We start from the raw sequence: 25,530 nt of genomic DNA, 5'->3' as shown, positions 1-25,530 counted from the left end.
CCAGGATCATGACCTGAGCCGAAGGCAGTCGCTTAACCAACTGAGCCACCCAGGCGCCCTGGCTTTTTTTTTTTTTAATTAAACTCTCCCTTCCAGGGCAACCCCTTCAGGTCCCCTCCCTCCTTGGGAGCTTTGTACTATCACTTTGCTATCACTCAATAAACCTTGCTTTGCTGCCCCCCCCAAATAAATAAAAAATAAATTAATAAATTAATAAATTAAACTTCCCCTTCCTGCCTGCCTGATACTTTCGTGCATACCCCACCAGAAGGAGCAGGTTTTCTCTCATCTCTGTATTCTTGTTACTCAAAGTTACAGCTCAGCATCATCTAGGAACTTGTTAGAAATGTAGAATCTCAGGCCCCACTCCAGACCTACTGAATTGGAACCTGAATTTTAACAAGATCTCTGGTGATGTGTATGCACACCCAAGTTCCAGAAGCTCAGCTCTGCTTCACACACGTCCCCCTCCTCCTTCCCGGTTCCAGCCTCATGGCTAAGCCTTATTGGCAGGTGAGGTGATAGAGAGAAAGCTCAGCTTCATCTCAAGGAGATCTAAATTAGGAGATAACTCACAATGCTTTTCACCAGGATTTAAAACTTGACTCTAGGCCCTAGCAAAATTGTAGGATGGATTATAAAACGAGTGTGTGAGCCTGTAGAAAATAGTTTGGATAGTTTGGTGGCTAACATTTGGAACCAACTATGAGTTCACTATAAGAAAAAAAAATCATGCCAAATTAATCACATGTTCTTTTTATGAGAAGTAATTAAAAATTCATTATAGCAAAGTGTTTGTAAAGACTCTCGTGAGACAATATGATGGTGAAATGTTGTTGAACTGATAGCTGAGTTGATTAAAGGACTGATAACTATATATATAGTGATTGCAGAGGTCTCTCCATTACCCAGTTTGGGGTGAAGTCTTTACACTGCAGAACAGGGGCTCTGTCTCCAGCCTCCTCCTGGTCACAGTGGTTGTTAGTGACTTGGAAGACATGAGGGGCTTTCCACTAGAATTTCTTGTGTACATATTATTGCTATTGTTTATGGCAGATAGATTATAATCAGGCCCCATTAGAAGTATATTAAGTCAGTTCTTGGGATCCTGGAGGCAGGCTCCAGGACAGATGCATTGTCTGCCTTTGAGCCAGGCTAAGAAAATTTGAGCTTCGTAAGCAGTGTGGACCAAGGAGAGGGCAATGCCAGAGGTCCATCTCCAGGGCAGACAGTAAGGAGGTGTTGTCTGCACAGAATTTAAAAACAATAACAAGACTGACTTTTAAAAACCTGACTAAAAGATTTGTGTTTTTATTATCACCATGCACCAGCAATTCTAAACAATGTCAAGGATAAAATACTCTTCCTTGGAAAAAAAAAAAATCTACGTTGGTCTCAGTTCAAAACAATTGCTGTTGCATAAACTTCAAATTAGCACATTTTAAAATCACATATCCCTCAATAAATATTGTATTCTTCCTGGCAGTTAATCTGGAGGATTCTCAGTCATCTGGTCGATCCCTAACACCCATGCCCTCCACCACGGGTTTGTTGCAAGAGCAAGTTCTTAAGGTTCTCAGTTGCTTGAGCTTGCACAGGCCATGGTTCACGTCTCCAGCCCCTGTGCGACTACATCTTCCTGAAGTTTGAATATATTAGAAATAAGTAGAGCCCACAAAGGTGAAGCAGCAGGAACTTCTGTTATTCTAGGTGACCACCTGGAGTTTGTGGTTCTTTTTAAAATGTGAAACAGGGGGCGCCTGGGTGGCTCAGACGGTTAAGCGTCTGCCTTCGGCTCAGGTCATGATCCCAGGGTCCTGGGATCGAGTCCCGCATCGGGCTCCCTGCTCCTTGGGAGCCTGCTTCTCCCTCTGCTCCCTCTCTCTCTCTGTCTCTCATGAATAAATAAATAAAAAAATCTTTAAAAATAAAATAAAATGAAATGTGAAACAGAGAAATAGTGTGAGAACTGCAAAGCATAATATTTGGTAGGTGCAAATTTCAGTTTCCACATGAAATGTGTCTATGAATGTGAATATATCTGTATGAATAAAAATATGAGGATATTATGCTTGAATATTCTAAAAATATCAGTTTGGGTGTAAAATGGTAGAGCAGTGGGGGTTTGTTCCCTGATGGGCACACCTAGAGCAGATAGGCATGGAGCTCCAGCAGGATCATGCTTACTTCTAACTCTCCCCTCTCCAGGCTATTTCCCTTTCTTTCCTGCCTTGGATTTGTATTCCTGGTCTGGGTCCTGATACCCCAGAGATGGGCATCTGCTCCTCCTTACCCTTCCCAACCTAAGACTTGCTCTCAGACTTGTAGATGACTTAGGGCTCAGCATACCGATAGAAGTGATGGCAGAATGAAAGTTCAAAATGATCTGGACCATTTGGAATACTATCAGCTAGGGATAAAGGGGAAGGCCCCCACTTCAGGTTAAAAAAATTCAACGTCATGAAGAAATTTGGGGGAGTGGTGGATAGGTTCACTGTCTCGGTCATGGTGATGGTTTCACAGGTATGTGCATATGTCAGAGTCTATCAGATTAAAGATTTTGGTTATGTATGTCAGTCATACCTCAAAGCTATTTAAAAAAATGCAGCATCATATGGACACATCGGGGGAAGCTCTACTTGGCTGCAGCACCTTTAAGAAAACTTCTCGTGACTAGATTTGTTATTTGATCTTAAATAACTGTGAATTTTTTGCTGAAAAAGTTAATGGAATCACAATGTCCAGATCCAGAAAATGTGAATAGCACCACACCTGGATGCTATACTCTGTTCTGGGCACCATAATTATAAAGCACTGTGACCCAGCATCCACCCTTGAGTAGCCAGGAGACAGAATTTGGAGCCTCATTGGGATCCAAATTACTTGGCTTCTTCAGCAGTTCAGTCTCTGCTGATGAACTTCACATTCCTGCCAGAGAATGCCATCTTGACTTGAGGCAGATGTGAGAAATTCATAGCTTCCCATCTCTAGGGGTTTGTTGATGCCCCTAAATGGTCAGGGTCCCTGCCTGTGTGTTGTGTTCTGCTGGAGTGCTCATAGCAAATGACCTTCTCAAGCAGGGGAAACACCCTGTGGCATAGCTATGATGGGCTGCTAGTGTAATTCTACTCTTCCTCTCTCATTGGGAAAGCTTAAGGGATTGCAGGGGAATGAGGAAGACATTATTATGGGGATAACCTTGAACCTGCTCTAAACTTGTAAACAACCACTCACCTTCCATGCCTGTGAGTATTTCATGATTAATAACAAATTATTAGCAATGCACCTCACAGCAAATGGGGACACGGCAGTGTGTTGAGTTGGCCACCCAGAGACTGAAAATTGGACTCCAGGAAGCCCAGGACCTAGCTGAGAGCAATAGCCCATGCAGTGCCTTCAGCTTGGCTCTCTGTCTCTGCATTTCTTTCTTTTTTTTTTTTTTAAGATTTTATTCATTTATTTGACAGAGAGACAGCGAGAGAGGGAACACAAGCAAGGGGAGTGGGAGAGGGAGAAGCAGGCTCCCCATGGAGCAGGGAACCCGACCTGGGGCTCTATCCCAGACCCTGGGATCATGAACTGAGCCGAAGGCAGACGCCTAATGACTGAGCCACCCGGGTGCCCCATGTCTCTCTATTCCTTAATACCATCCTGGGACCACAGGGTCTGGCCTTTGGGCTGATCCTTGAGCCTGATGCCCTGGCATTGGCCGCTGGATCTTGCTTGATTGCCCTGCTGCACCCACCTTCCTCTGGCTGCAGGGACCCACTGTGGGCACACCGAGACCAGAATGGGACTGTTGAAGGGACTGGGAGTGTTTAACTTTGAGAGGGGAAATGAAGGGGAGTCACGGCAGCGGCCTTCAAATTCTTGAAGCACTGACCTGCCCAGGCCTGTTCCGCAGGACAAGGATCCAGAGAGCCAAATTAGATGACCAAGTATGTTTCTTGGGAAGGCAAATTCGAGCCTATCACAAGGAGGAAATCTGCCGCAATTAGGACTGGCCAACAATGGGCTAACTGTTCTTGGATGCAGTGCGCTCTTTTTCACTATGGGAATTTCAAAAGGGCATGGTTAGGGATGGACACAAGGGATTTCTGTACTTGTATGTGCTATTGAAAGTTCTTTTTTCAGGTTCTAGAATTCTGTGATTCTAAAAGCCCCTGTTTTCCTATACTTTTGTGATCCCTCTTTAGACTGTAAACTCCAGCCCAAGTTTACATTTCCCATTTTTCCCTGCTGAGCTTCTTTTCATCATTTCTCTGCTTCAGTGGCCAGGATTTCTTTTTCACACATTGCAGAGATATTGAGATATTGCGCATCATACCAGATTTCACTCACTCTGGGTTTTTGGTTATGTCTTGAAGTACGTTTCCTTCATGTTAACCTATGCCCTTTTCTGCCTGAAAGACGGCTCTCACGTGGGAGACACGCAGCTCTCTCTTGGGAACACTGGGGGCTGGAAGCACGGGGTAGGGAACGTCATCTTCCTACATCTCTCTCCCTCTCCCACTGAGTGGGCAGGCACAATCTTCTGTGTCACTGCCACTCGCTCTCTGAGCCAGGAGAATGCAGTGGATGACCTCGCTGACATCAGTGACCTTGTAATTGTTACTCTTGCAAAACACACAGAACTGTGACATATATCACAACACACAGACCTCATTTTGTGTAAAATATATCATGTTTCATGTTCCCTCATATTGTAGATAGTTATGAGTTTTATTCTTTGGGGAAAGGGTCATTGCGTTTCAAGAATGAGAAGGTCATGTCACACAGAGCGCTCCCTCCCATGCCATGGTGCCAGGGACCTGTGGCTTTTGGCGAGGGGACCATGAGGAATTTTCACCCAGTCCTTTGGCCTGGAAGACTTCCTGGGCTCCTCAGGTGTCTGTTCCAGTGTGTTCCAGGAACACCCCGTGGGTCCACTATCAAGCCTCCTCATGCAGGTTCACTTGCCTCTGGTGGCTTGTGTATTCCCAGTGCCTACTGCGTATGGGTCATAAATCTACACTTGCTGAGTTAAATTGAAAGGCTTATAAGCAGGGTCTAATAGTGTCTCCCACGTTGGGGCCCAATGTCTAGTGCAGTCCTTTTTTGCTGTGCCACCCCAATCACTTGTTTCTCCCTCCATTTCCAGCCTGGTTAACTTTGTGTGCCATACCTGCTTCAAGAGGCAGGAGAAGCTCCATCGCTGTGGACAGTGCAAGTTTGCCCACTACTGTGACCGCACCTGCCAGAAGGATGCTTGGCTGAACCACAAGAATGAGTGTTCAGCCATCAAGAGATATGGAAAGGTGCCCAATGAGAACATCAGGTCAGAGCTGGGCCCTGGGGTGGTACTTAGGATTCCCAAATGTCAGGTGGAGAAAGGCCTTAGTGATGAGCATTCCCAGGCCCAAGGAGGTCAGGCTGAGCGCAAGTCAGGATAGAGCCTCAAGGAGACTGGAGGGGGCACTTCTGTGTCTGGGAGCCCATCTAGAACTGGGTGTCTGCAGCAGCCATTCCAGTCCACGGCGACTGGCTGGAGCTGGCTGCAGACCTGTTCTCAATCCCTAGTGTTTAATTAAAAAAAAAAAAAAAATTGATCTGCCAGTGTTTAAAAAACTGGGAAATTCCACATTAAAAAAATTAGGATTCTATTGAAAAAAAAATCTGAAGATTTGGCAAAATGAGCTAGAGCTCAATAGCAGCAGCTACCTTTAAAAAATGAAGAGCTGTTTTAAAAAAAGTTTTTATTTAAATTATAGCTAGTTAGCATAGAGTGTAATATTAGTTTCAAGTGTACAATATAGTGATTCAACACTTCCATCCATCAGCCAGTGCTCATCACAACAGGTGCCCTCCTCAATCCCTATCACACATTTTCCCCATTACCCTCCCTCCCCTCTGGTAGCCATCAGTGTGTTCTCTATAGTTATATAGGAGCATATCTGCAATCATCAAATTATGGAAGCAGCCCAGGTGTCCCCCAACTGAAGAATGGACAAGGAAGATGTGATATATATATACATATATATGCATGCGCGTATACAATAGAATATTACACACCCATAGAAAAGAATGAAATCTTGTCGTTTGCAACGACATGGATAGAGCCAGAGAGTATTATCCTAAGTGAAATAAGTCAGAGAAAGACAAATACCGTATGATTTCATTCATATGTGGAATTTAAGAAACAAAACAAATGAGCAAAGGGAAAAGAAAGAAAGAAGCAAACCAAGAAAAAATGCAGAGCTTTTCAAGCACCATGGCCCACTGGTCCCTGGGCTTGTGCACACTGCCCTCTGCACTCATTACACGCAAAAGGCATTTGCAACAGTTAGTGGCGACCCTGGGCAGCTGTGGCCAGAAATCTCAGGGCCGACACCGCCAGGTAGGGCTGTGGGTCAGTGCTTGGGAAGTGAGAGTGGAGAGCAGAGGAGATGCGGAAGGTCAAGTTGGGAGCATTTCACTGGGTGTGTAGGGTGTGAAGTTAAAGTACAGAATGGAATCATCATATCCTAGAAATTTTTAAGAAACTACAAAATGAAATGGCTCAGTCAGCCTCCCCATCCCCCTTACTTCCATCTGTTGAACTCCTGCTTCTTTAAAAAAATGTTCTTTTTGGGGCGCCTGGGTGGCTCAGTTGTTTAAGCATCTGCCTTCGGCTCAGGTCGTGATTCCAGGGTTCTGGGATCAAGTCCCGCGTCGGGCTCCCTGCTCACTGGGGAGCCTGCTTCTCCCTCTCCTTCTGCCTGCTGCTCCCCCTGCTTGTGCTCTCTCTTTCTCTGTCAAATAAATAAATATTTTTAAAAAATGTTCTTTTGTAATTTTATTTTAATTTTTTTTTTAAGATTTTATTTATTTATTTGAGAGAGAGAATGAGCACATGAGAGGGGGAAGGGTCAGAGGGAGAAGCAGACTCCCTGCTGAGCAGGGAGCCCGATGCGGGACTCGATCCCGGGACTCCAGGATCATGACCTGAGCCGAAGGCAGTCGCTTAACCAACTGAGCCACCCAGGCGCCCTTATTTTAATTTTTAAAAAAATTCAGCTTTGTTGAGGTATAATCGACATAAAAGATTGTTTAAGATAGTTAAACTGTACATCATGGTGACTTGATATATGTGTACATTGTGAAAGGATGCCCCCCCATCTAGTTAATTAACATGTCTATCACATGACATATTCATCCTTTTTATTTTTAAGGGAAAACCTTTATGTTCTATTCTCTCAGCAGATTTCAATGGTACAATACAGTGTTATCAACTATAGTCACCATGTTTTATATTAGATCCTCAGACCTTATTCATCTTATAGCTGAAAGTTGGTGCTTTTACTAGCCTCTCCCTGTTTCTTCCACTCCCCAGACCCTGGCAGCCACTTTTCTCTGTTTCTCTGAGTTTGACTGGCTTTCTTTCTTTCTTTCTTTCTTTTCTTTCTTTCTTTCTCTCTATCTCTCTTTCTCTCTTTCTAAGATACCATATATAGCAGATACCATGCAGTTTTTGTCTGTGTCTGGTTTGTTTCACTTAGCATAATGCCCTCAAGGTCCATCCATGCTGTCTTAAGTGGCAGGATTTTCTTCGTTCTCATGGCTGAATAATATGCCATTATGTATGTTCACTGCATCTTTTTTATCCTTTCATCCATTGATGGACACTTAGGTTGTTTCCATATCTTGGCTCTTATGAATCATGCTGCAGTAAACATGGGAGTGCATATAGCTCTTCACTATCCTACTTAGTCTTTAAAGCCCAGAGTAAATGTTACCTTCCATGATGGGGAGCTCACTAGCTTTATCTGCATAGTCCCAGTTTGTAGTTTCTTCTGATACTAAGTTGAAATCTGTTTCCCATTTGTCTTTACCCTCTAAGTTTTGTGACCATTTCCCTAATATTTAGAGGTAACAGACACCTTACCCAAGCCTTCTTTTCTCCAGTGCTATCCTGAGCTCCATGTGGGGATAACTTGGTTCCCAAGCACCTGGGATCCCCAGCAGGGCATCTTTGCAGAAATGACTCTGTGACCCAAACAAGAGGAGAAATGGGCCTGTTCTTTGCCAAGGGGGTCCCTCAAGGACTGGATTTGCCTTAGGCCACAAGCCCCTTACAGGTGCCTGGCCAGTATGCATTCAATGAGTAGCTGAGAGTTCCCAAAATGTACCTCAATCATAGGCTTCATCTTGTGGGCCTGGGCTGCCTAACAATTAACAAGGGGACCCTCATTGTCCTCAAGGTGAAGTGCACCCCTATCTCACACTCAATGCCCTGTGCTCTCCAAGGCTCCCTCCTGTCCCACCTTGCCTCCACTCCTCCTCCAGAGCCCTGTACCCCAGCCAGGCCAGCCCCTCCCTGCTTCCTGCATATGCCCAGGCTCTGGCTGCCTCCGAGCCTTTGCTCATACTATTTCCCCACCTAGATTATCTTTCCCACCTCTTTCTCTAATCACTAAGACTATAAGTTCACACACATGTGGACATCCATTACTTTGTCTTCCAAATACCACATCAGGGGATGTGTGTTATCTCTCTTGGGGCTAAGTTCAGGGAGGTTCAAATGAATTACCCAGAGTCACATAGTGACTGGAAACGGACTTGAACCCAGGTTGTTAGACTCCTTCTCCAGTGACCATATCAGTTAGCCATACTATCAGGAGAGACCTAGGCTGCCACACTTCAGTGTCCCTAAACCCCTTTCATGGTCTCACAGACCCCATGTGACCTGGTTCCTGCCCACCTCTCCGCCTTTATTTGCTCTCTTCTCCTCAACTCCCTATACTCCAGCCACCTTGGCCTTCTTGCTGTTTCTCCATTGTGCCAAGCTCATTCCTTCTTCAGGGTCTTTGTACTCACTGCTGCTTTCCCATCTGCGCAGAGCCCGCTCCTTCTGTTCATTCCATTTTCAGCTCAAGTGCTCCTCTTCCGTGTCACCTCCCTTGATCACCTTGGCTTCCCCTCCCCCAGCCACTCTCTATCATGTTACCCTATTTTATTCTCTGCATAGCACTTAACACTAGCTTAAATTTTTAACTTAGGTCTCCCCTACTATAAAAAGCTCCATGATAAAAGAAATTCCGTCTGTATAGTTCAACACAGCCTGGCATGCAGTAGGTACTCAGTAAGTGTCTGTTGAATGAATGAATGCGCCAGGGCATCCCTAACCCTGCCCCTGTCCACAGGCTGGCTGCCCGCATCATGTGGCGGGTAGAGAGAGAGGGCACCGGGCTCACAGAGGGCTGCCTGGTCGCTGTGGATGACCTGCAGAACCACGTGGAGCACTTTGGGGAGGAGGAGCAAAAGGAGCTGCGGGTGGACATGGACACTTTCTTGCAGTACTGGCCGCCCCAGAGCCAGCAGTTCAGCATGCAGTACATCTCGCACATCTTCGGCGTGGTATGGTTCCTCATGATGTGGCAGGGTGGGGGAGTGCAGGGGGCAGCTGGGATTTGTCAGCCAAGACGTGTTCAGAGGCCGCCAGGGGGAGTGGGAGGGGAGGCTGAGAGAAGGACTAGAGGGAACAGAGGCCTAAAGTAAAGAACTTTCATCGCCTTTCTGTTTTTCTGGCCGTGCTTACTAGGAAGTCATTCCCTCCCTCTTGGAAGCTGGCATCCCACACACAAACTATTTGTTATCTCCAAATGGTAGGTTTGGATAGAAATGTACCTTCTTGTTTATCTACACTTTCTACTTGTTCTCCTGTCCATATCGAAAGCAAAGACCCAATCACCTTCCCTTGTTGCCCACCAGTCACTTTGGAAGTAAGACCATTCCTTTTCCCAGATCTGGTGGGCAGGATAATGGAGAGCCTGGAGCCATGGGCTGTGGACATCAGGGAGAGTGCTGCCTCGGCATAGCAAAGCCAGACCTCTTGTAGCCATAAGAGTCCAAGAGGTGGGGGTAGGAGCCTAGTGGATCAGCAGGCTCAGGCCACGTAACACCCCCACCCCTACACACACAGACACACTGAGTAAGGCAGAGCAGGGCAGAGAGAGGAACCAAGATAGAGACTGGGGAAGACTCATGTGAGACCCAGTTACAGGAAAAGGGGGAGACTTCTCAGAACCAACAATTCTGTCTTCGGCCTTTGTAGAATACAGCTACCCTAAACTTCCGAGGTGGCTTTCATTTTAGCAAGTATGGTACTCTCCCAGGGTGCTTATCTTGAGGGTCCTTTGGAGTGACCTGGAGAATAGGAGACTCTCTAAGCATCTCCAGGATGAGACTGAGTCTTCCATTTTCTTGAACTTTCAGCAGCCAGGATGGTATTCTGTCCCTGATCTATGTGTGTTAACTCTTTCATCTTTTCTTCTGGGTAGATTAGCTGCAATGGCTTCACGCTCAGTGACCAGAGAGGCCTGCAGGCAGTGGGCGTGGGCATCTTCCCCAACCTGGGCTTGGTGAACCACGACTGTTGGCCCAACTGCACCGTCATATTTAACAATGGCAAGTGAGTATGTCTTTAACTGGGGATGGTGTGATGGGGATGGTGTTTTCTCCACTTGACCTAAACCAAACTATGGAACCTGAACTAGCATGGGTTTTGACTGGGCAGCAAATAGAAATTTCATTCTAGAATCATTGTGGATTGCTTCTTGGCCTTTTGGCTAAGATCAAGTGTAGAATCATTGTGGATGGGAGAAAGGTAATGATGAAGATAGCAAAGAATTCCACATGGATAATTTCTGAGTCTTTGCATGTTTCTGGAGTCTGCCTAGATATGTTAGGTAAACCTCTGACTACTGTTTTAAAGCTTGAAGCCTGGGATTATCTATCTAGAGGTCATTGCAGAACAGCATCAGCTGCAAAGCTGCTTGGCAGGAGCATATATTAGTCAAGGTCCCAGCAGAAATCAGAAGGCACACTCAGAGTTTACCCAAAGAGAATTTAATTAACAGGACAATCTACAGAAGTAAGGGTAAAGTTTAAGAAACTAACAAGGAATGGTGAGATTGAAATCATTACCGCCTCTAGACCTAGAGGTGCAGGTGTACTGTTCCTGCACCTGGTAAGAGCTGCAGCCATGGGAGAGGTTCCTTTCTTCACCCCCCACCCAATAACTTGGCTGTACTGGTAGAGAAAGCAGCCACTGCTGGATCCATGCTGAGGCAGAGAGGGAGCCAGGAGACTAAATATCCCAACGTCTCTCTCTTCCCACTTTCTGATCTCCTCCCATTGGCCAAACTCCAACCAGAAGCCAGACAGCAAAGGACACTGAGTGATGAAGCCCTTTAGAAGCCAGTGCCCCTGACCCACCACTCCAAAGGCACAGATCAGGGGACAGAAGGACAAAGAATGTGTCTTGGGGGTGGGCATAAGTGGAGAAGTCAGCAAACAGGAAGAGACCCTTGTTGTCCATGGCTCAGGGAGGGGGGGATTTGGAGGAACAAGACCTAAGCAATATTACTTATTTTGCTCTTAGAGACGAGACAAGCTTTCATGACAGATGCAAGTCATCTCTGAGCCATCAACAATGGGCAGGTTTCCCCCCCAAAACTTCCTGGAAACCAGAGACAATGGTTTCTGGTTCTCAGTCAGGAATCAAGCCTAAACCCCAATCTAGCAGGGACTCTTATTCCCCTTTTCCTTCCTATTTCTGGAAGGAAGGGCCTGCAAGACACCAGGCTCTTGAGCAAGTGAGTAAGTCTATTTGGAATCCAAATGATAATTTTCCCCCAGCATTTGCAGTTCCCTTCCTAAACCTCATGGAATCCTCCTCAGAGGGGCTGTTGTCCCAGGTTAGCCTGGTTGCCGAGGATCAAATTTAGCCACATATGGGGCTGGTCTTTCAGGATGCCACTCCCCCAAGCAGTGGTGACCCAGGCCTCCCCTTGTCACTGCATGTGACAGCCACAGGAACCTGGGAGCCCTTTCTTCAGATCATTTCTGGTGTCTGCTCTGGCTTCTTTGCACCCACTAATTTTGAGCAGCCACATTTTACCTGGCTTCTTGGCTGTTGTGCAAGAGGTGACTTTGCAGTCACAGCCTGGCTGCCTGCCATAGTGGAAAGAACCCAATTCTAACCCCAACAAATTTTATATACGACCTGTGTGACCTAACCAGTCTCCACACACAGTTCACACAGCCTCCAAGATAGACATCAAAGAGGCAACACTTATTCGGCCAAGATGCTTCTGAGTGAGATAACAATAGCATCCCGTTACATTTTTTGGCACCTACTTTTAAATGCACTGTCTCATGGCAATCCCATTACCAGGTTACAGTTGAGAACACTGAGCCCAGGAAAGGCTGAGGACCTTTGAGCCCAGAACTTCTCATTCCAAAGCCAGTGCACTTTCCACTATACCAGGCTGCATCTTGTCAAGTGAGCCCAGCTGGAAGGGGCTGGGATATAAAGGTGGTTGTGATGGCCAAAACTTTGATTGCGTCAGCTGGGATGCTGTGCCCCCTTGCTAGCTGTACTGGAGTGGCCAATGGTAATGATTTCCATTCGGGTGTCTGTTTTGTCTTTCAGTCATGAGGCAGTGAAATCCATGTTTCATACCCAGATGAGGTGGGTCAGTCTTTGCAAGCATCCCTGCTCCTCTGACCCATCTTCCTCACTTGCCCGGTTTGCTGGGGCCATCCCTTCCTGGGACTCCGTGGCTGCTCTCTGGCTGTAATGTCCTCCTGCATCCCCAGAGTCTCATCTTTGCTGAATGCTGTATTTTAAATGCATATATATGAATCATTTTGTTCCTCACCCACCCACTCCCTGCTGTGCCTTTGCTTTCCTTTGCTTCTTTTCTTCCCCATCTTTCACACCTTATTTCTCTCACTCCCCCAACCCCAAAGCATGACGATTCTTTCTAGTCCACGTCATCTTAGCAAAGCCCACATTGTCTCTCAAAGTCCTGCTTATCATAAAATGAGGACTGCTGATGTTATTGACCTACTAAAGGACTGTGTTTGTTTATAACCCCCAACTTCCCACCCAGACTGGCTTCTGAAAATAGCACCTGTAACTGTGATATTTTTGATAAATATTTATTCACACTATTCTGTTTACTGCTTCTGGCCAACTGTGAATTAGTGGCTTAGGTTAGATTTTGCTTTGACTTCTCTTAATGACAAATAAATGGCCCCAGATGGGTCTTTTTCTCAGGTTTAGTTTGAAAGTACTTGAAATGCTCTTTGGATTAAGAACAAAGCTCTGTGTGGGAGTTTGGGCTCTGGGAAGGCAGGGATAGGAGTAGTTGGTGCATTGGAGTCTGTGTTGGCCTGCATTGCACGTGACTTTAGATGATTCCCATCATCCCCTGGGCGTTTGGTTCCACATCTATAAAGCAAAGGTCAAGATGAGAGCGTCTCTACTCTAGGGACCTTCCTTGTTCTAAGTCTCTGTGGCTCTGGGCTGCATTTCTCATCTCTCCAAGGAATGCTTAAATAAATTGTCCATGTGTGGCTCAATTAGCTGAACTCTAGAATTGCAGGGCGTTAGAGATGGAAGAGGCAGAATGGAGTGGTGGTCACTATTCATCCCCTGATCCCCAGTTCCGAGTTAGGTAAAATGGGGCATGCGTATTTTCATGTTTGAGTGACATTAAATCAATTTGGTTTTGAAAATTCTCTTAACACGATTGAAATAATTTGAGATATTCTGAAACCTTGCAAGAATTGCCTGAATCATGATGGGAAGCAAAGCTGCTAGAAATCCTAACTCAGCTGGTACTGAATCACCGTTGAATACCACAATGGAGCCGTGCCTGGAGAAGGGGTTGGTGGGGGCAGAACTGCTGACTTACCCCACCAGGACCAGACATCAGAGAGCCACACTCAACACTGGCCCAGGAATTGGCCACATGGAACTATTTAAAATACTGGCAGAGCTCTAAAATCAAGGGCTTTGGTGTATCTCCTTTCTTGCACATGGCAGACCCGGGAGGCAGACTGAGGACTATCCAGGGAGAGTGGTATGGTGAGGTGAAGCATGCATGGCACTTGATTTCTGATCTTGACTGTTGCCAAAGTGCCGTGGGACCTCAGGGGAAGTTCCTTCCCATCTCTGGGTGGCAATGCCTTCCCTTGTGAAATGGGGAGGTTGATCCCCTTTGTTGCAGGCCATCAGTAGCCAAACTGTACAGGGATAATTGCAGGCATGGAAGCTAGGTACGGCCTTGTGACCAGGTCCAGCCCTCTACCTGGAATCTCTTTAATTGGATTTCAGAGCAGTTAACTAAATGGAGCCGATTTGATTGTTACTACGAGTAGAACAGAATTATCCAGAAAACTGTCCTTTAGGTCACATTTCCCCTTTTTTTGGTGGGGGGGAATGGGAGTTTTCTCAGAGTGTTAGTGGAAGCTGTCTTTGAGACTCAACTCCTAGAGACCTTGAAGAGCAGAAACCCCACTCTGATGGCCCTGGATTTGACTTCCTCTTTCCTTTACCCTCTCCAGGATTGAGCTCCGGGCCCTGGGTAAGATCTCAGAAGGAGAGGAGCTGACAGTGTCCTATATCGACTTCCTTAATGTCAGCGAAGAGCGCAAGAAGCAGCTGAAGAAGCAGTACTACTTTGACTGCACATGTGAGCACTGCCAAAAAAAGCTAAAGGATGACCTGTTTCTGGGGGTCAAAGATGACCCAAAGGTATGCGCGCCCTGCTACTGGGGTGTTGGCGATCCACTTCTCCAGGAGCCGGTGAGGCTGGAGGTCACCGCTAATCAGCGCACCCTGGCTGCTAGTTCCTGGAGAACCAGCCTGTAACTGTTGGAAAGGTGCTATGGGGTAATGGACAGAGCACTGACAACAGGTCCCAGCTAGTGTCCTGGAGCCACCCCTTGCCAGGAGTCTGCATTGGGAAGTTGCTCAGTTTTCTCCTCTGTAAAATAAGAATGATAGCACCCACCAGAAGGGGTTGTTAAGAGGATTGAACAAAATAATATCTGTAAAGGGAGTGGCATATAGGGGAGGCACCGAGTAAATTTTAGTTCCTCTCTTTGCCCTTTTGCTGGTTAAGTAATGCTGAGAATTTCATTTATTGAGACCAGATGGGCAAAGGGATTAGTGGCCTGGTTATCACCAAGATATTCCTACTCCCCTTGAATGGGTAATGTGGACATTGGGCCATGTGGAGATTGGTTTGTATGCTTAACTCCTGAGTAGCCTGTTGCCTGGTTGATGGTGAGACCGTTGAGCATCTGAAGGGTTTTGGAGGGGGATGTCAGAAGCTCAGCTAAGCTGGGAGAGAGACCAGCAATGGTATAAACAAAAGGCTAAAACTGGACTCCTCCTGTTCCATTTTCCCCCATGGAAAGGTGCACAGGTGGAGGGTCAGGTGGATCAGCACAGATGTGGGGGGGTCTTCTCACTGCTGAGGGGGGCTCAGAACAAAGGGCTCCAGCACTTTTATGGTAAGGTAGAAGGTGTGGGGGAAGGGCTAGGAGTGGAAAAGTGCTGGGTACTGAGTTGGAGCGAGAAAGAGTGTCTTCAAGTTTCCCTCCTCCTCCCCTGTAAGGCCTAGGAATGAAGGCCCCTGGCTAGGAATGAAACTGTGCAAAGAACATGAGCAGCAGAGGGTACCTGGGTCCTTGACTGGGCCTCCCAACAGGCTCTGAAGGGAGGGCACTTTCCCCCACAGGCATGCCAGGTAGAGCCTTTGTAATTGTCTGTGGTCAGGTCTGAAAAATTACACATAGGTTTTTAGCCAGGAGCTGGACTCCTGTGGGGAGGCTGTCTGAGCCCTTCTCTATAATCCACAGTCCACTAGTACATTTAAGATACAGATACACAGATATGCTTCTTGATGTACTTAACTTCTGCATTGTACATATGGGCAGAAGTTTGCCTCTGATTAGAGCAAAGACTACAAGCAGGTGGTGGGGCCACTCTCGATTAATTCATTACTCAATGCTATCAGTGCTAATGTTTAGATAACACTATTTCCTTACTTGATTCATTTCTCTTGTTCATCCTCTGGCTATTCTAGACTTCATTTTTTTTTTGCCACTAACTTATTTTTTTAAATATTTTATTTATTTATTTGAGAGAGAGAGGGAGAGAGTACAAGTGGGGGAGAGGGGCAAAGGGAGAGGGAGAAGCAGAGTCTGTGCTGAGCAGGGAGCCCAGCATGGGGCTGGATCTCAGGACCTCAGGATCATGACCTGAGCCAGAGGCAGACGCTTAACCAACTGAGCCATTCAGGTGCCCTGCCACTAACTTATTTTTATTCTTAAGATATAATATTTTTTACTCTTTGCCCAAGCAGTTCTACTTCTAAGAATTTACCCAGCAGAGTTACTTGCATATGTGCACAAAGGTATGCATATAAAGAGATATATTGCAGCATTGTTGAGAACAACGACTGAATGAAACCTAAATAACCACCAATAGGGAAATATTTAAATTAAATTACCTTGCAGTCACTAAAACCAATGAGGTAGATTTTTGTGTACAAATATGGAATGAGCTCTATTTCTTAAGGGAAAAGAATTAAGAGCCAAACATTGCCACTGTATTAGTTCGCTAGGGCTGCCATAACACAGGACCCCAGAGTGGGTGGCTGACAACAGAAATATGCTCTCTCCCAGTTCTGGAGTCTGGCAGTCTGAAATCAAGATGTTGGCAGGGTCGGTTCCCTCTGGGGCCTGTGAGGGGAGGCTCTCCTCCGACCTCTCTCCTTGGCTTTCAGATGGCTGTCTTCTCTCTGTGTCTCTTCACATTGTGTGTCTCTTTCTCTTCACCTGGTATTCTTTTTAGAGGGACACTAGTCATATTGGATTAAGGACCCACCCTACTCCATTATGACCTCATCTTAACTAATTAAGTCTGCAGTGACCTATTTCCAATAAGGTTGCATCCTGAGGTTCTGGGGGTTAGGACTTAACATATGAATTTTGGGAGAATGCAATTCAACCCATAACACTGTGTATGCTGCCATTTATAAAAAATAAAAGGGACACACACACAGATTCATGCACACATATGCCTGTGTAAGCATAGTCAGGCTTGATACAGACAGAAGGAGGAGGAGAAGGCTATAAGCAATAGATCAGTGATGCTTGGCGTGGAGAAGTTGAGAGTCACCCTTTCCAGATAGGATACAAAGGAGTTGGGACCCATGGATTATTATTATTATTATTATTATTATTATTTAGATTTTACTTATTTATTTGAGACAGCGAGAGTGCGAGAGCCTGTGCATGAGCGGGGGGTAGGGGCAGAGGGAGAGAGAGAAGCAGACTCCCCACTGAGCAGGGAGCCCGATGTGTGGGGTGGGCTCAATCCCAGGACCCCGGGATCATGACCTGAGCTGAAGGCAGAGGCTTATCCGACTGAGCCACCCAGGCGCCCCTAATACGGGTTTTTTGTAGGAACACCCTTCTTTTCACGAAGTCAAAGGTTCTGTATTCTGCCGTTGTATATTGGCATGTATGTGCAGGGCACCAAGCACAGTACCACAGGAGCTACAGAAAAGAATTAGCTCCTGTGTCCACCCTTACCCTGACCTTCTAGAACCTGTGGGATAATGTGTGTTTTATCTGCAAGCCAGCCAGTCTTCCTTCCTGATATGTGGCCCTGAGTATTTGTTTCATAACTTGCTCCCACCACTACTTAATTTTTTGTTAAGAGACCAGACTCTTTTCTCCCTTCCAAAGTTAAATGTATACGGTAACCTGGAGAAAAATCAAAACCAAATATTTAAAAAATGAGAAAATAACACCAAAATGTAGAACATTCCCCTCAACTGTAGCTTTGGAGCCTCCTTGTTTAGGTTGCTTAGGTTTTTCTTTTTCTCTCTCCCCAGCCCTCACCCCTGGTTTTCACGATAAGAATGTACTAGTTTTTCAAGGTTGGGGAACCAGTGTCCTTCTTTTGCTCTTCTCTTCCTCTTCTAGCTCCTCTCCCTCAGTGGCTCCTCCCCTTCTGCGGACTCCTCCCCTTCCTCCTCTAGCCTTCCTCTGGCTCCTTCTCCACTGGCATTTCCCCCTGCTCCAGCTCCTCACTCTTTTCCTCCTGGTTGTCTATTTACTTTGTGCTTCTAGGAGGGGAGTCTCTCTCTGTAGGGTTCCTTAAATCCTATCTGCAGATCATGCTTTCCTCCTGCCTTTACTCTGAAAAGTGGAGCCAAGTGGAACAGCCCCATTTCCTTTCTCAGAATAGCTTTATCACATGTTGCACATGTCATTAACAACCTTCTAGCCAGGTTGCTTTGAGAATCTTGGCAGTTGCCTCCTTGAAAAAATTTGATTCACTTCCAAAGCTTGAAGTAACACTCTTCCTTACAACATCAAATTGAACGAGACTTTTTATTAACATCCTGACCACTTGGTATTCTCCAACTCTACCCTGCAAGCTATTGATTACTCCAGAAGATTCACTAAGAATTTTGAGTTTTAAAGATGATGGAACTTACAGTAGATTAAAGACTAGTGAGCATAAACTAGATTGATTTTATGAGCCACTGTTTGGGCAGCAAGCTGTGGATGACACCAAGAATCTAGGTTTGGCAGACTACTGGTACACCTCTGGACTAGCAGTTATAGAGCTCTGTACAACCAGGTGAGACATGGACCCCCTCTTACTTATGTGCTTGATTCAAATGAATTTAGGAAAGTGAATATGCACTTAAATGACTTGTCTGGAACCAAGACAAGGTCCAAGTTAACAGAAGGCTAAGTAGTACTCTGGGGCTAGAAGACAGCCAGAAGCCAGAAATCTCAGCCATATCAAAGATCAAGACAAAGGTGAGGTCAGGAGTGAGGCCTGTGAGCAGAAGTCATAGCAGTGGTGGATGCATCAATGGTTGGAGTCAGGCAATGTGGCAAGTATAGGTAGATGTGCAGAGGCCAGATACAGAAGGAAATGAGGATAGTCAAAGTTGTGGGGATAGTCAAGAACTCCACAGAAGCCAAAGTAAGTGAGGTGAGTAGAAGCGTAAATAGAAAGCCCATTCCTTTAGGAGATCCTAACCCAGAAGCAAGCTGTCCTGGCCAGGGGCCTCTCATACTGCAAGGGGGACACTGCAGAACTGGCTCAGGACAGCTGCCAGACTGAGGGAAGATCCCGATCTCCATCTATTAAGGGAGTATGTTTTTAAGGGAACGAACGCCCATCCTCCTGTTACTTTTTGGTAGTTTAGTGAAGGTGACCTCACAAAACAATGTAAGCAGCAAATCTAAATGGAGCCACTGAACTCAATTCCTTATAGTGAAAAATTTGGAAAACTGGAGACCTGGTTAAATAAATTATTCTGGCTTTATAGAGTGGAAACTGCTACAATTATTAAAAGTGGTGATATATTTTGATATTGGTATGGGAAAATATCCATACCTACTGAGTGAAAGAACAGACCATAGACAGAGATGTGGTCCTCTTCCAGTTAGAAGAGATATTTGGTGCTCTTGGCATATACACACGTGCATGTGCACGCCTACAGGAATGCAGTTCAGCCAGTACATACCGAGAAGGCCGTGATCGACATGCTTGCTGTTTACGGTCACTGTCTGTTCTGATTGGTCAGTGCCTTTCCTGTGCCACTTGTTAAATATTTTAAATATTATTCCTGTATATATGCTACACTTGATCTTAGCCAAAAGGCCGAGAAGCGATATTCCTGTATATATGCGTTGGAAAATGTTCCTCAAAATGCTGTGTTCATCTTTGGGTGGATTCTAGGGATTTCTATTTTTATTCCATGCTTTTTTCATATGTTTTATTTTTTTAGTTTCCATGTATAAGTTTTATGGTCCAAATAAATAATTAAGTTATTTTCATTTTGGAAGAAAGTTTTATCAGATTTGCCTAAGCAAAAGAAAAAAGAAAAAAAGTTAATTCTAGAAAAGAGTTTCTGATATGGATGAGCACAGCAAGTAAACTTTTTCTTTGGACATTGAGAAGTTTGGCACTTTTTCTTCAAAATTATGATTCCCTTATGGGCTTTTTAATTAAGGTACCTCTTTCCCTGAAATAATCAAAGCTTCATTCTTTAAAAATAAGATCACTAGAGGGGCACCTGGGTGGCTCAGTCCATTAAGCGTCTGCCTTCAGCTCAGGTTATGATCCCAGGGTCCTGGGATCGAGTCCCACATCAGACTCCTTGAACAGCAGGGAGTCTGCTTCTCCCTCTGCCCCTCACCCTGCTCGTGCACTTGTGCTCTCTCTCTCTCTCTCTCGCAAAAATAAATAAATAAATAATCTAAAAAAAAAAAAAAAGATCACTAAAGGGGTACCTGGGTGGTGCAGTTGGTTAAATGTCTGACTCTTGGTTTTGGCTCAGGTCAGGATCCCAGGGTCATGAGATCAAGCCCTGCATTGGGCTCCGTGCTCAGTGCAGAGTCTGTTTATGACTCACTCTGCCTCTTCCCCTCCCCCCCTCAAATAAATAATTAAATCTTAAAAAAGAAAAAAGAGCACTAGACTGCTCAGGCAAACGCTGTAAGCGTAATGAATTCAAATTTCACAGAGACAGCTGACAAACTCTCGCATGATATCACGTGGTCAAGACAAAGAAATAGGAACTGGATGCTAAGATACTTTGAAAGGATTTAAATGCCCACAGTCACAAGTCCCCTCTTTAATGAACTCCAATGGCAAGCTGGAAAAGGATTTTTTGGGGTCAAGCCTTAAGCTTCTGTCCTCAGCCCTGTGCTGGTCAGTATTTAAATCAGTGAGTTGTGGGCGCCTGGGTGGCTCAGATGGTTAAGCTTCTGCCTTCAGCTCAGGTCATGATCCCAGGGTCCTGGGATCGAGTCCCTCATTGGGCTCCCTGCTCAGCGGGGATCCTGCTTCTCCCTCTGCCTCTCTCTATCTCTTATGAATAAATAAATAAAATCTTTAAAAAAAAAATCAGTGAGTTGAGCAAAGACTAAAACGCAAGGGCATACCTGTGCAATATGTGGTTGACTTGAAGTAATGAGGAACAATGGAAAATATTTTGGGTGATAGAATAAAAATCCAAAATACCAAAGAAAATACCACAGAGATCAAGGTCAGATTCTGCCCTGGGCTCCCAAAACCCAGGCATGAGCACAAGGTGGGGAATGACCAGCTGGCAGCAAGGCTCCAGGGCTTGGTCAGTGGAAAATGCACCTGAGTCAGAAGCTTGATGAGGGAGCTGCAAAAGCTATAGGGATCTGGAGCAGCATGTACGGAGGTGAAGCATTCAGAATGAGGAAGGCATCAATCTTGCACGACACTGAATGTCAAAGATGGCGGCTATTCAGAGATGCAGTTGGTTGCTTCGTGAAGAGGTGTCTAACTCATCATCCCTCTCTTTCCCAGCCATCTCAGGAGGTGGTAAAGGAGATGATACAATTCTCCAAGGATACACTGGAAAAAATTGACAGGGCTCGCTCTGAGGGTCTGTACCATGAGGTAAGAATTCATTTTTATAGGGATGGGTAGGGGAAGAGAGCAGAATGGTTCTCTGGCAAGGGGGTGAAATGGGGTGGGGTGGAGATGGGGAGGCTATCGAGCAGGTTGTTTTTCTGGAGGATGTCCATTGGTTTGGACTGTGACTCTTCTTGCCTTTAGTGCCTCTTAGAGGTGTGTTCTCAGTGATTGTTCAGCCTACTGAAGCTGGGTCTGGGGAGAGCACAGGCAACCTGACAAATGTCCCCGGGGGATCTGTGATATCTCAGGTTGGCATCAGAGGTGGAGGAATGGAGATGGCAGTGGATTGCTTGCTTTTTCGTAATTGAGTGTATGTCCTGGCTGCAGTTTTCAGTCTCTACTGAGCATTCAGCCCTGGCTCTCAAAGCAGCAGGAATTATCAACTGGCTGTACACTAGAATCGTTGAAAAATCCTGATGCTCAGATGCCGACCCAGGACAATTTCATCCAAAATCTCTTGGGGTGGAGCCCAGACGTCGGGACTTTTAATTAAAACTTTCAAGTGATCTCAACAGGCACCCAAAGTTGAGACCCCCCGCCAAACACTGATCTGCAGAGCATTTGCATCAAATTCACCTGGGCAGCTTGCTGGAAATGCACAGTCCTCTGTCTCACCCCCTCAGATGTGATTCATCCAATCTGCAACAGACTGTGAATCCAAGCTCTTTAAACATCTCAGGCATGTGGCTGGGTTTGGAAGCCACCAAGGCATGGCAGTGTGGGAGATTAGTTTGTGTTCGTTTCTATCTGCTTTTCCTTTATCTTCATCCTCCTCATTTACTCATTCATTGCACATTTTTGAGCCCTTAGTGGGGTGACCAGCACAAGACTTATTCCTTACCGGAACCAATGCGACATCCTCCTGGCGGGTCTCCCAGCCTCCTGGGAGCCTCCCTCTCTGCCAGCTCATCTTGTACACTTCCCTCGGGGAATGATTGTCCAACCTCACTGTGCGTAAGGACCACCCAGGTACAGATGCCAGGGTCTCCCCCAGATATTTGGTTTCACTTGGTCTGGGGTAGGGCCCAAACAACGCGGTTTTTAAAAAGGTCTCCGAGTAATTCCAGAGCCCGGCCAGAGTGGAGAATCACAGGAATGGTGGTTAAGATAAAGCACAACTGCTTAGTTTGAATTCTTGCTCCATGTTTTACTACCTGTGTGACTTTGGCAAAGTCCTTACGCTCTCTGTGCTTCAGTTTCCTTATCTGGCAAAATGGGAATATTAGTAGTACCTATGTCATCGTATGGTTGTGAGAACCAGTCAGTCAGTCAGTCTCTCCCTTTCTAACTCTCTGCCACCTACTGACGATGAGAACACCTCACTTTGCACGTTGCCCTGCCAGCCACGTCTCCCACAGGTACCCTCTTCATCCCTACTCTGCAGCCAAATAGGACCGTTTTGCTTTTCTGATTACAAACCCGTGCTTTTCCACCCCGTCAGCAATGTCCTCAACCTTAAAAGAATGAGTGTCCAGTGTCGTGGTGATGCTCCCCTACGTGAATGCAGTGGTAATGGACAGGGCCCGTGTCTCCTCCAGGTTGTGAAATTATGCCGGGGGTGCCTGCAGAAGCAGGAGCCAGTGTTTGCCGACACCAACCTCTACACGCTGCGGATGCTGAGCACTGTTTCCGAGGTCCTCTCCTACCTCCAGGCCTTTGAGGAGGCCTCGTACTACGCCAGGAGGATGGTGGATGGCTATATGTAGGTAGCAATGCTGGGTCTCAGAAAGTGCCCTGGAATGTGTCTGTTTCAGGGCTGGCATGTAGACGGCACGCACGTTGCTACGTCCCCCTCCTGTAACCCGCAGCAGGCATCAGTAATCGATCGCGGTCCTTTTTATCTTTACCACTGAGCCTTTTTACCACGGTGCTCCGAGGAGTAATGACCACATCATCAGGGCTGGTACCCGAGATGAAACCTATCTGTCATCCCTGGTCTTTCCCAAATCCCCCAGCTCCTCTGTCACATGGGCGGCATCTCCTGCTTTTGGTTTTCTTTTCTTTTTTTTTTTTTTTTTAAGATTTATTTATTTGAGAGACCGAGAATGAGAGAGAGAGAGTACATGAGAGGGGGGAGGGTCAGAGGGAGAAGCAGGCTCCTCGCTGAGCAGGGAGCCCGATGCGGGACTTGATCCCAGGACTCCAGGATCATGACCTGAACCTAAGGCAGTCGCTTAACCAACTGAGCCACCCAGGCGCCCTGCTTTTGGTTTTCTTAAGGCTAAGTCCCGCCTGATTTTTTAAGTGCTTCAAGAAGTTTCCCCCCCCTAGCAGTCAGCACAAGCAACCTTTTCTTTTATTTAAAAATGAATGAATGAATGAATGAATGAGGTGTTAGCCATCCTTGCTTACAAATTATAAAATGCAAAGCCCTTGCCTTCCCTCTGCCAATGTCTTCTCTTGCCTTCCATGTCCACGTTGGATGTGACTTTGTATCTTTGGTCAGATGAGTAAGTTGGCACAAGCAGGTTCCATTTTTTTGAGAGAATGTTATTCATAAACAAAAGCCAGGAAAATTAGTACAATATGCTAAAAGGAAGCTCTGTTAGGAGGGTGCCAAGGAGGTGAGACTACAGTTCTGTCCCAAGAAGGACATTCAAGTTCTTTTTACTCCCCTGAACTGCTTTCCAGGAAGAAGGCTGGGGTGTCCCCGAGAGCGCCCCACTTCCTGTTCTCTCGTGGAGTCCTGACTCTTTTGCCCATGAGGACTTGGCTTTGTGGCCCTGGGCAGTCTCAGCTCCCACAACCTCACCATGTGGGGTGTTTGGTAACTCTTCCCCTTCTCTGTGGCTCAGTCCCTGCTCCACGGGCTGCAGATACCTCATGGCACTGGTGGGAGAGCAGATGGACCAAGTCAATGAGGGTACTTGGTAAGTTGTCAAATGCTGTGCAGATATAAGGAAGGTTGGGATTATCTGTGACAGTTACTTGCTGTGTCCCCACAGGAAGCTCTACCACCCCAACAATGCCCAACTGGGCATGGCCGTGATGCGGGCAGGCCTGACCAACTGGCATGCTGGTAACATTGAGGTGGGGCACGGGATGATCTGCAAAGCCTATGCCATTCTCTTGGTGACACACGGACCCTCCCACCCAATCACCAAGGACTTAGAGGCAAGTAGCATGTCAGGGCTGGGCCTTCTTTTCTGGTCTGAGCTCTCTCTACAGATGGGAGCTGGGTTCTGGACTCTGCTTTTGGAAAGTTCATAGATTGCCCACTGGACCAGAAGGGAATTCAGAAATGCTTTAGTCCACTTCCCTTGTTTTACATCTGAGCAAACTGGGGCCCCTGGAAGGGCTTAGCCTGGCCATAGTCACATAGAGAGTGGATGGCAAAGTTGAGGTTTGAAGCCCGAGATGCTCCAAGCGTGGATGGAGAAAGCCTACCCAGCAGTGTGCGTGCAGCCACGTACACTGGAAAACGTGCTGCCTAGAGTGGAACTGGGGAGCACAGGCTCTGGAATCAGACTGCTGGGATTAAACTCCAGTGTCACCATTTTCCAGCTGTGTGAGCGCAAACATGGAATGTATGGGCCTCAGTCTCCTCATCAGTAAAATGGAGAAAAGGGATAGGGTTGTAATAAGGGTTCTGTGAGTTAATGTGCGAAAAGCCCTCAGCACAGTGCCTAGCAAATGGCATGCTCTTAATAATTGCTGGTTTCCTTTGTGCTTTGAAGAACTGGTTTTTTTGAGGGTGACAGGGTCCAAAGGACTGTCCTCAGGGCAGTATGGTACAGGGAAAGAGGACAGACTTTGGTGCCATAAAATGTCTGAGAAGACTAACTTTATGCCTAGTATATTAAGCCTGTCATCACTGTTTATGGTGTGTCTGTGTCCCACAGGCCATGCGGGTGCAAACGGAGATGGAGCTGCGCATGTTCCGCCAGAACGAGTTCATGTACCACAAGATGCGCGAGGCCGCCCTCAGCAACCAGCCCATGCAGGTCATGGCCGAGCCCAGCAATGAGCCAGCCCCGGCTCTGTTCCATAAGAAGCAATGAGGACCTGTCTGGTGGGGGAGGGGCACCGTGGCTGGGGAACTGGGGAGACATTCTGGAGGTAGTGGGTTTCTGGGAAGACCCTTGATGAGGAAGGCAGAATAATGTTCACTCTTGTTGCTCTGGGAATGTACTGTTCTGTATTCCTCAGTTCATTTTGGTTCAATTAAAATTAGTTCAATTCCCAATTGAACTCTATCCCAGCCCAGGCTAGCTCATCTT

The 25,530-nt window shown here is 46.3% G+C and overlaps 1 protein-coding gene and 2 non-coding genes across 4 annotated transcripts in view; 2 read left to right on the top strand and 1 right to left on the bottom strand.

The window, feature by feature from the left end:
• SMYD1 (SET and MYND domain containing 1) overlaps positions 1-25,530 on the top strand; it is a 36,184-nt gene extending 10,654 nt beyond the window's left edge. Inside the window, exons 2-10 of one of the 2 annotated variants that reach the window (XM_021697581.2) lie at positions 5,141-5,317; positions 9,162-9,375; positions 10,299-10,429; positions 12,455-12,493; positions 14,377-14,566; positions 21,200-21,292; positions 22,849-23,012; positions 24,256-24,424; positions 25,153-25,530. In XM_021697581.2, coding sequence (XP_021553256.1) covers positions 5,141-5,317; positions 9,162-9,375; positions 10,299-10,429; positions 12,455-12,493; positions 14,377-14,566; positions 21,200-21,292; positions 22,849-23,012; positions 24,256-24,424; positions 25,153-25,311 — 1,336 coding nt within the window. In that variant the 3' untranslated portion in view covers positions 25,312-25,530. The remainder of the gene's footprint in view (positions 1-5,140; positions 5,318-9,161; positions 9,376-10,298; positions 10,430-12,454; positions 12,494-14,376; positions 14,567-21,199; positions 21,293-22,848; positions 23,013-24,255; positions 24,425-25,152) is intronic. The other variant, XM_021697582.1, reaches the window with a different exon arrangement.
• LOC123326144 lies at positions 10,567-10,755 on the top strand. The gene has a single exon (XR_006540918.1). It is a non-coding gene; the product is annotated as a U2 spliceosomal RNA (small nuclear RNA).
• On the bottom strand, positions 19,333-19,528 carry LOC123326143. The gene has a single exon (XR_006540917.1). It is a non-coding gene; the product is annotated as a U2 spliceosomal RNA (small nuclear RNA).

Source organism: Neomonachus schauinslandi, chromosome 10, assembly GCF_002201575.2.
Source record: "Neomonachus schauinslandi chromosome 10, ASM220157v2, whole genome shotgun sequence".
In the NCBI taxonomy this organism is placed as follows: domain Eukaryota; kingdom Metazoa; phylum Chordata; class Mammalia; order Carnivora; family Phocidae; genus Neomonachus; species Neomonachus schauinslandi.
This window is presented reverse-complemented; position numbering and strand designations above follow the sequence as displayed.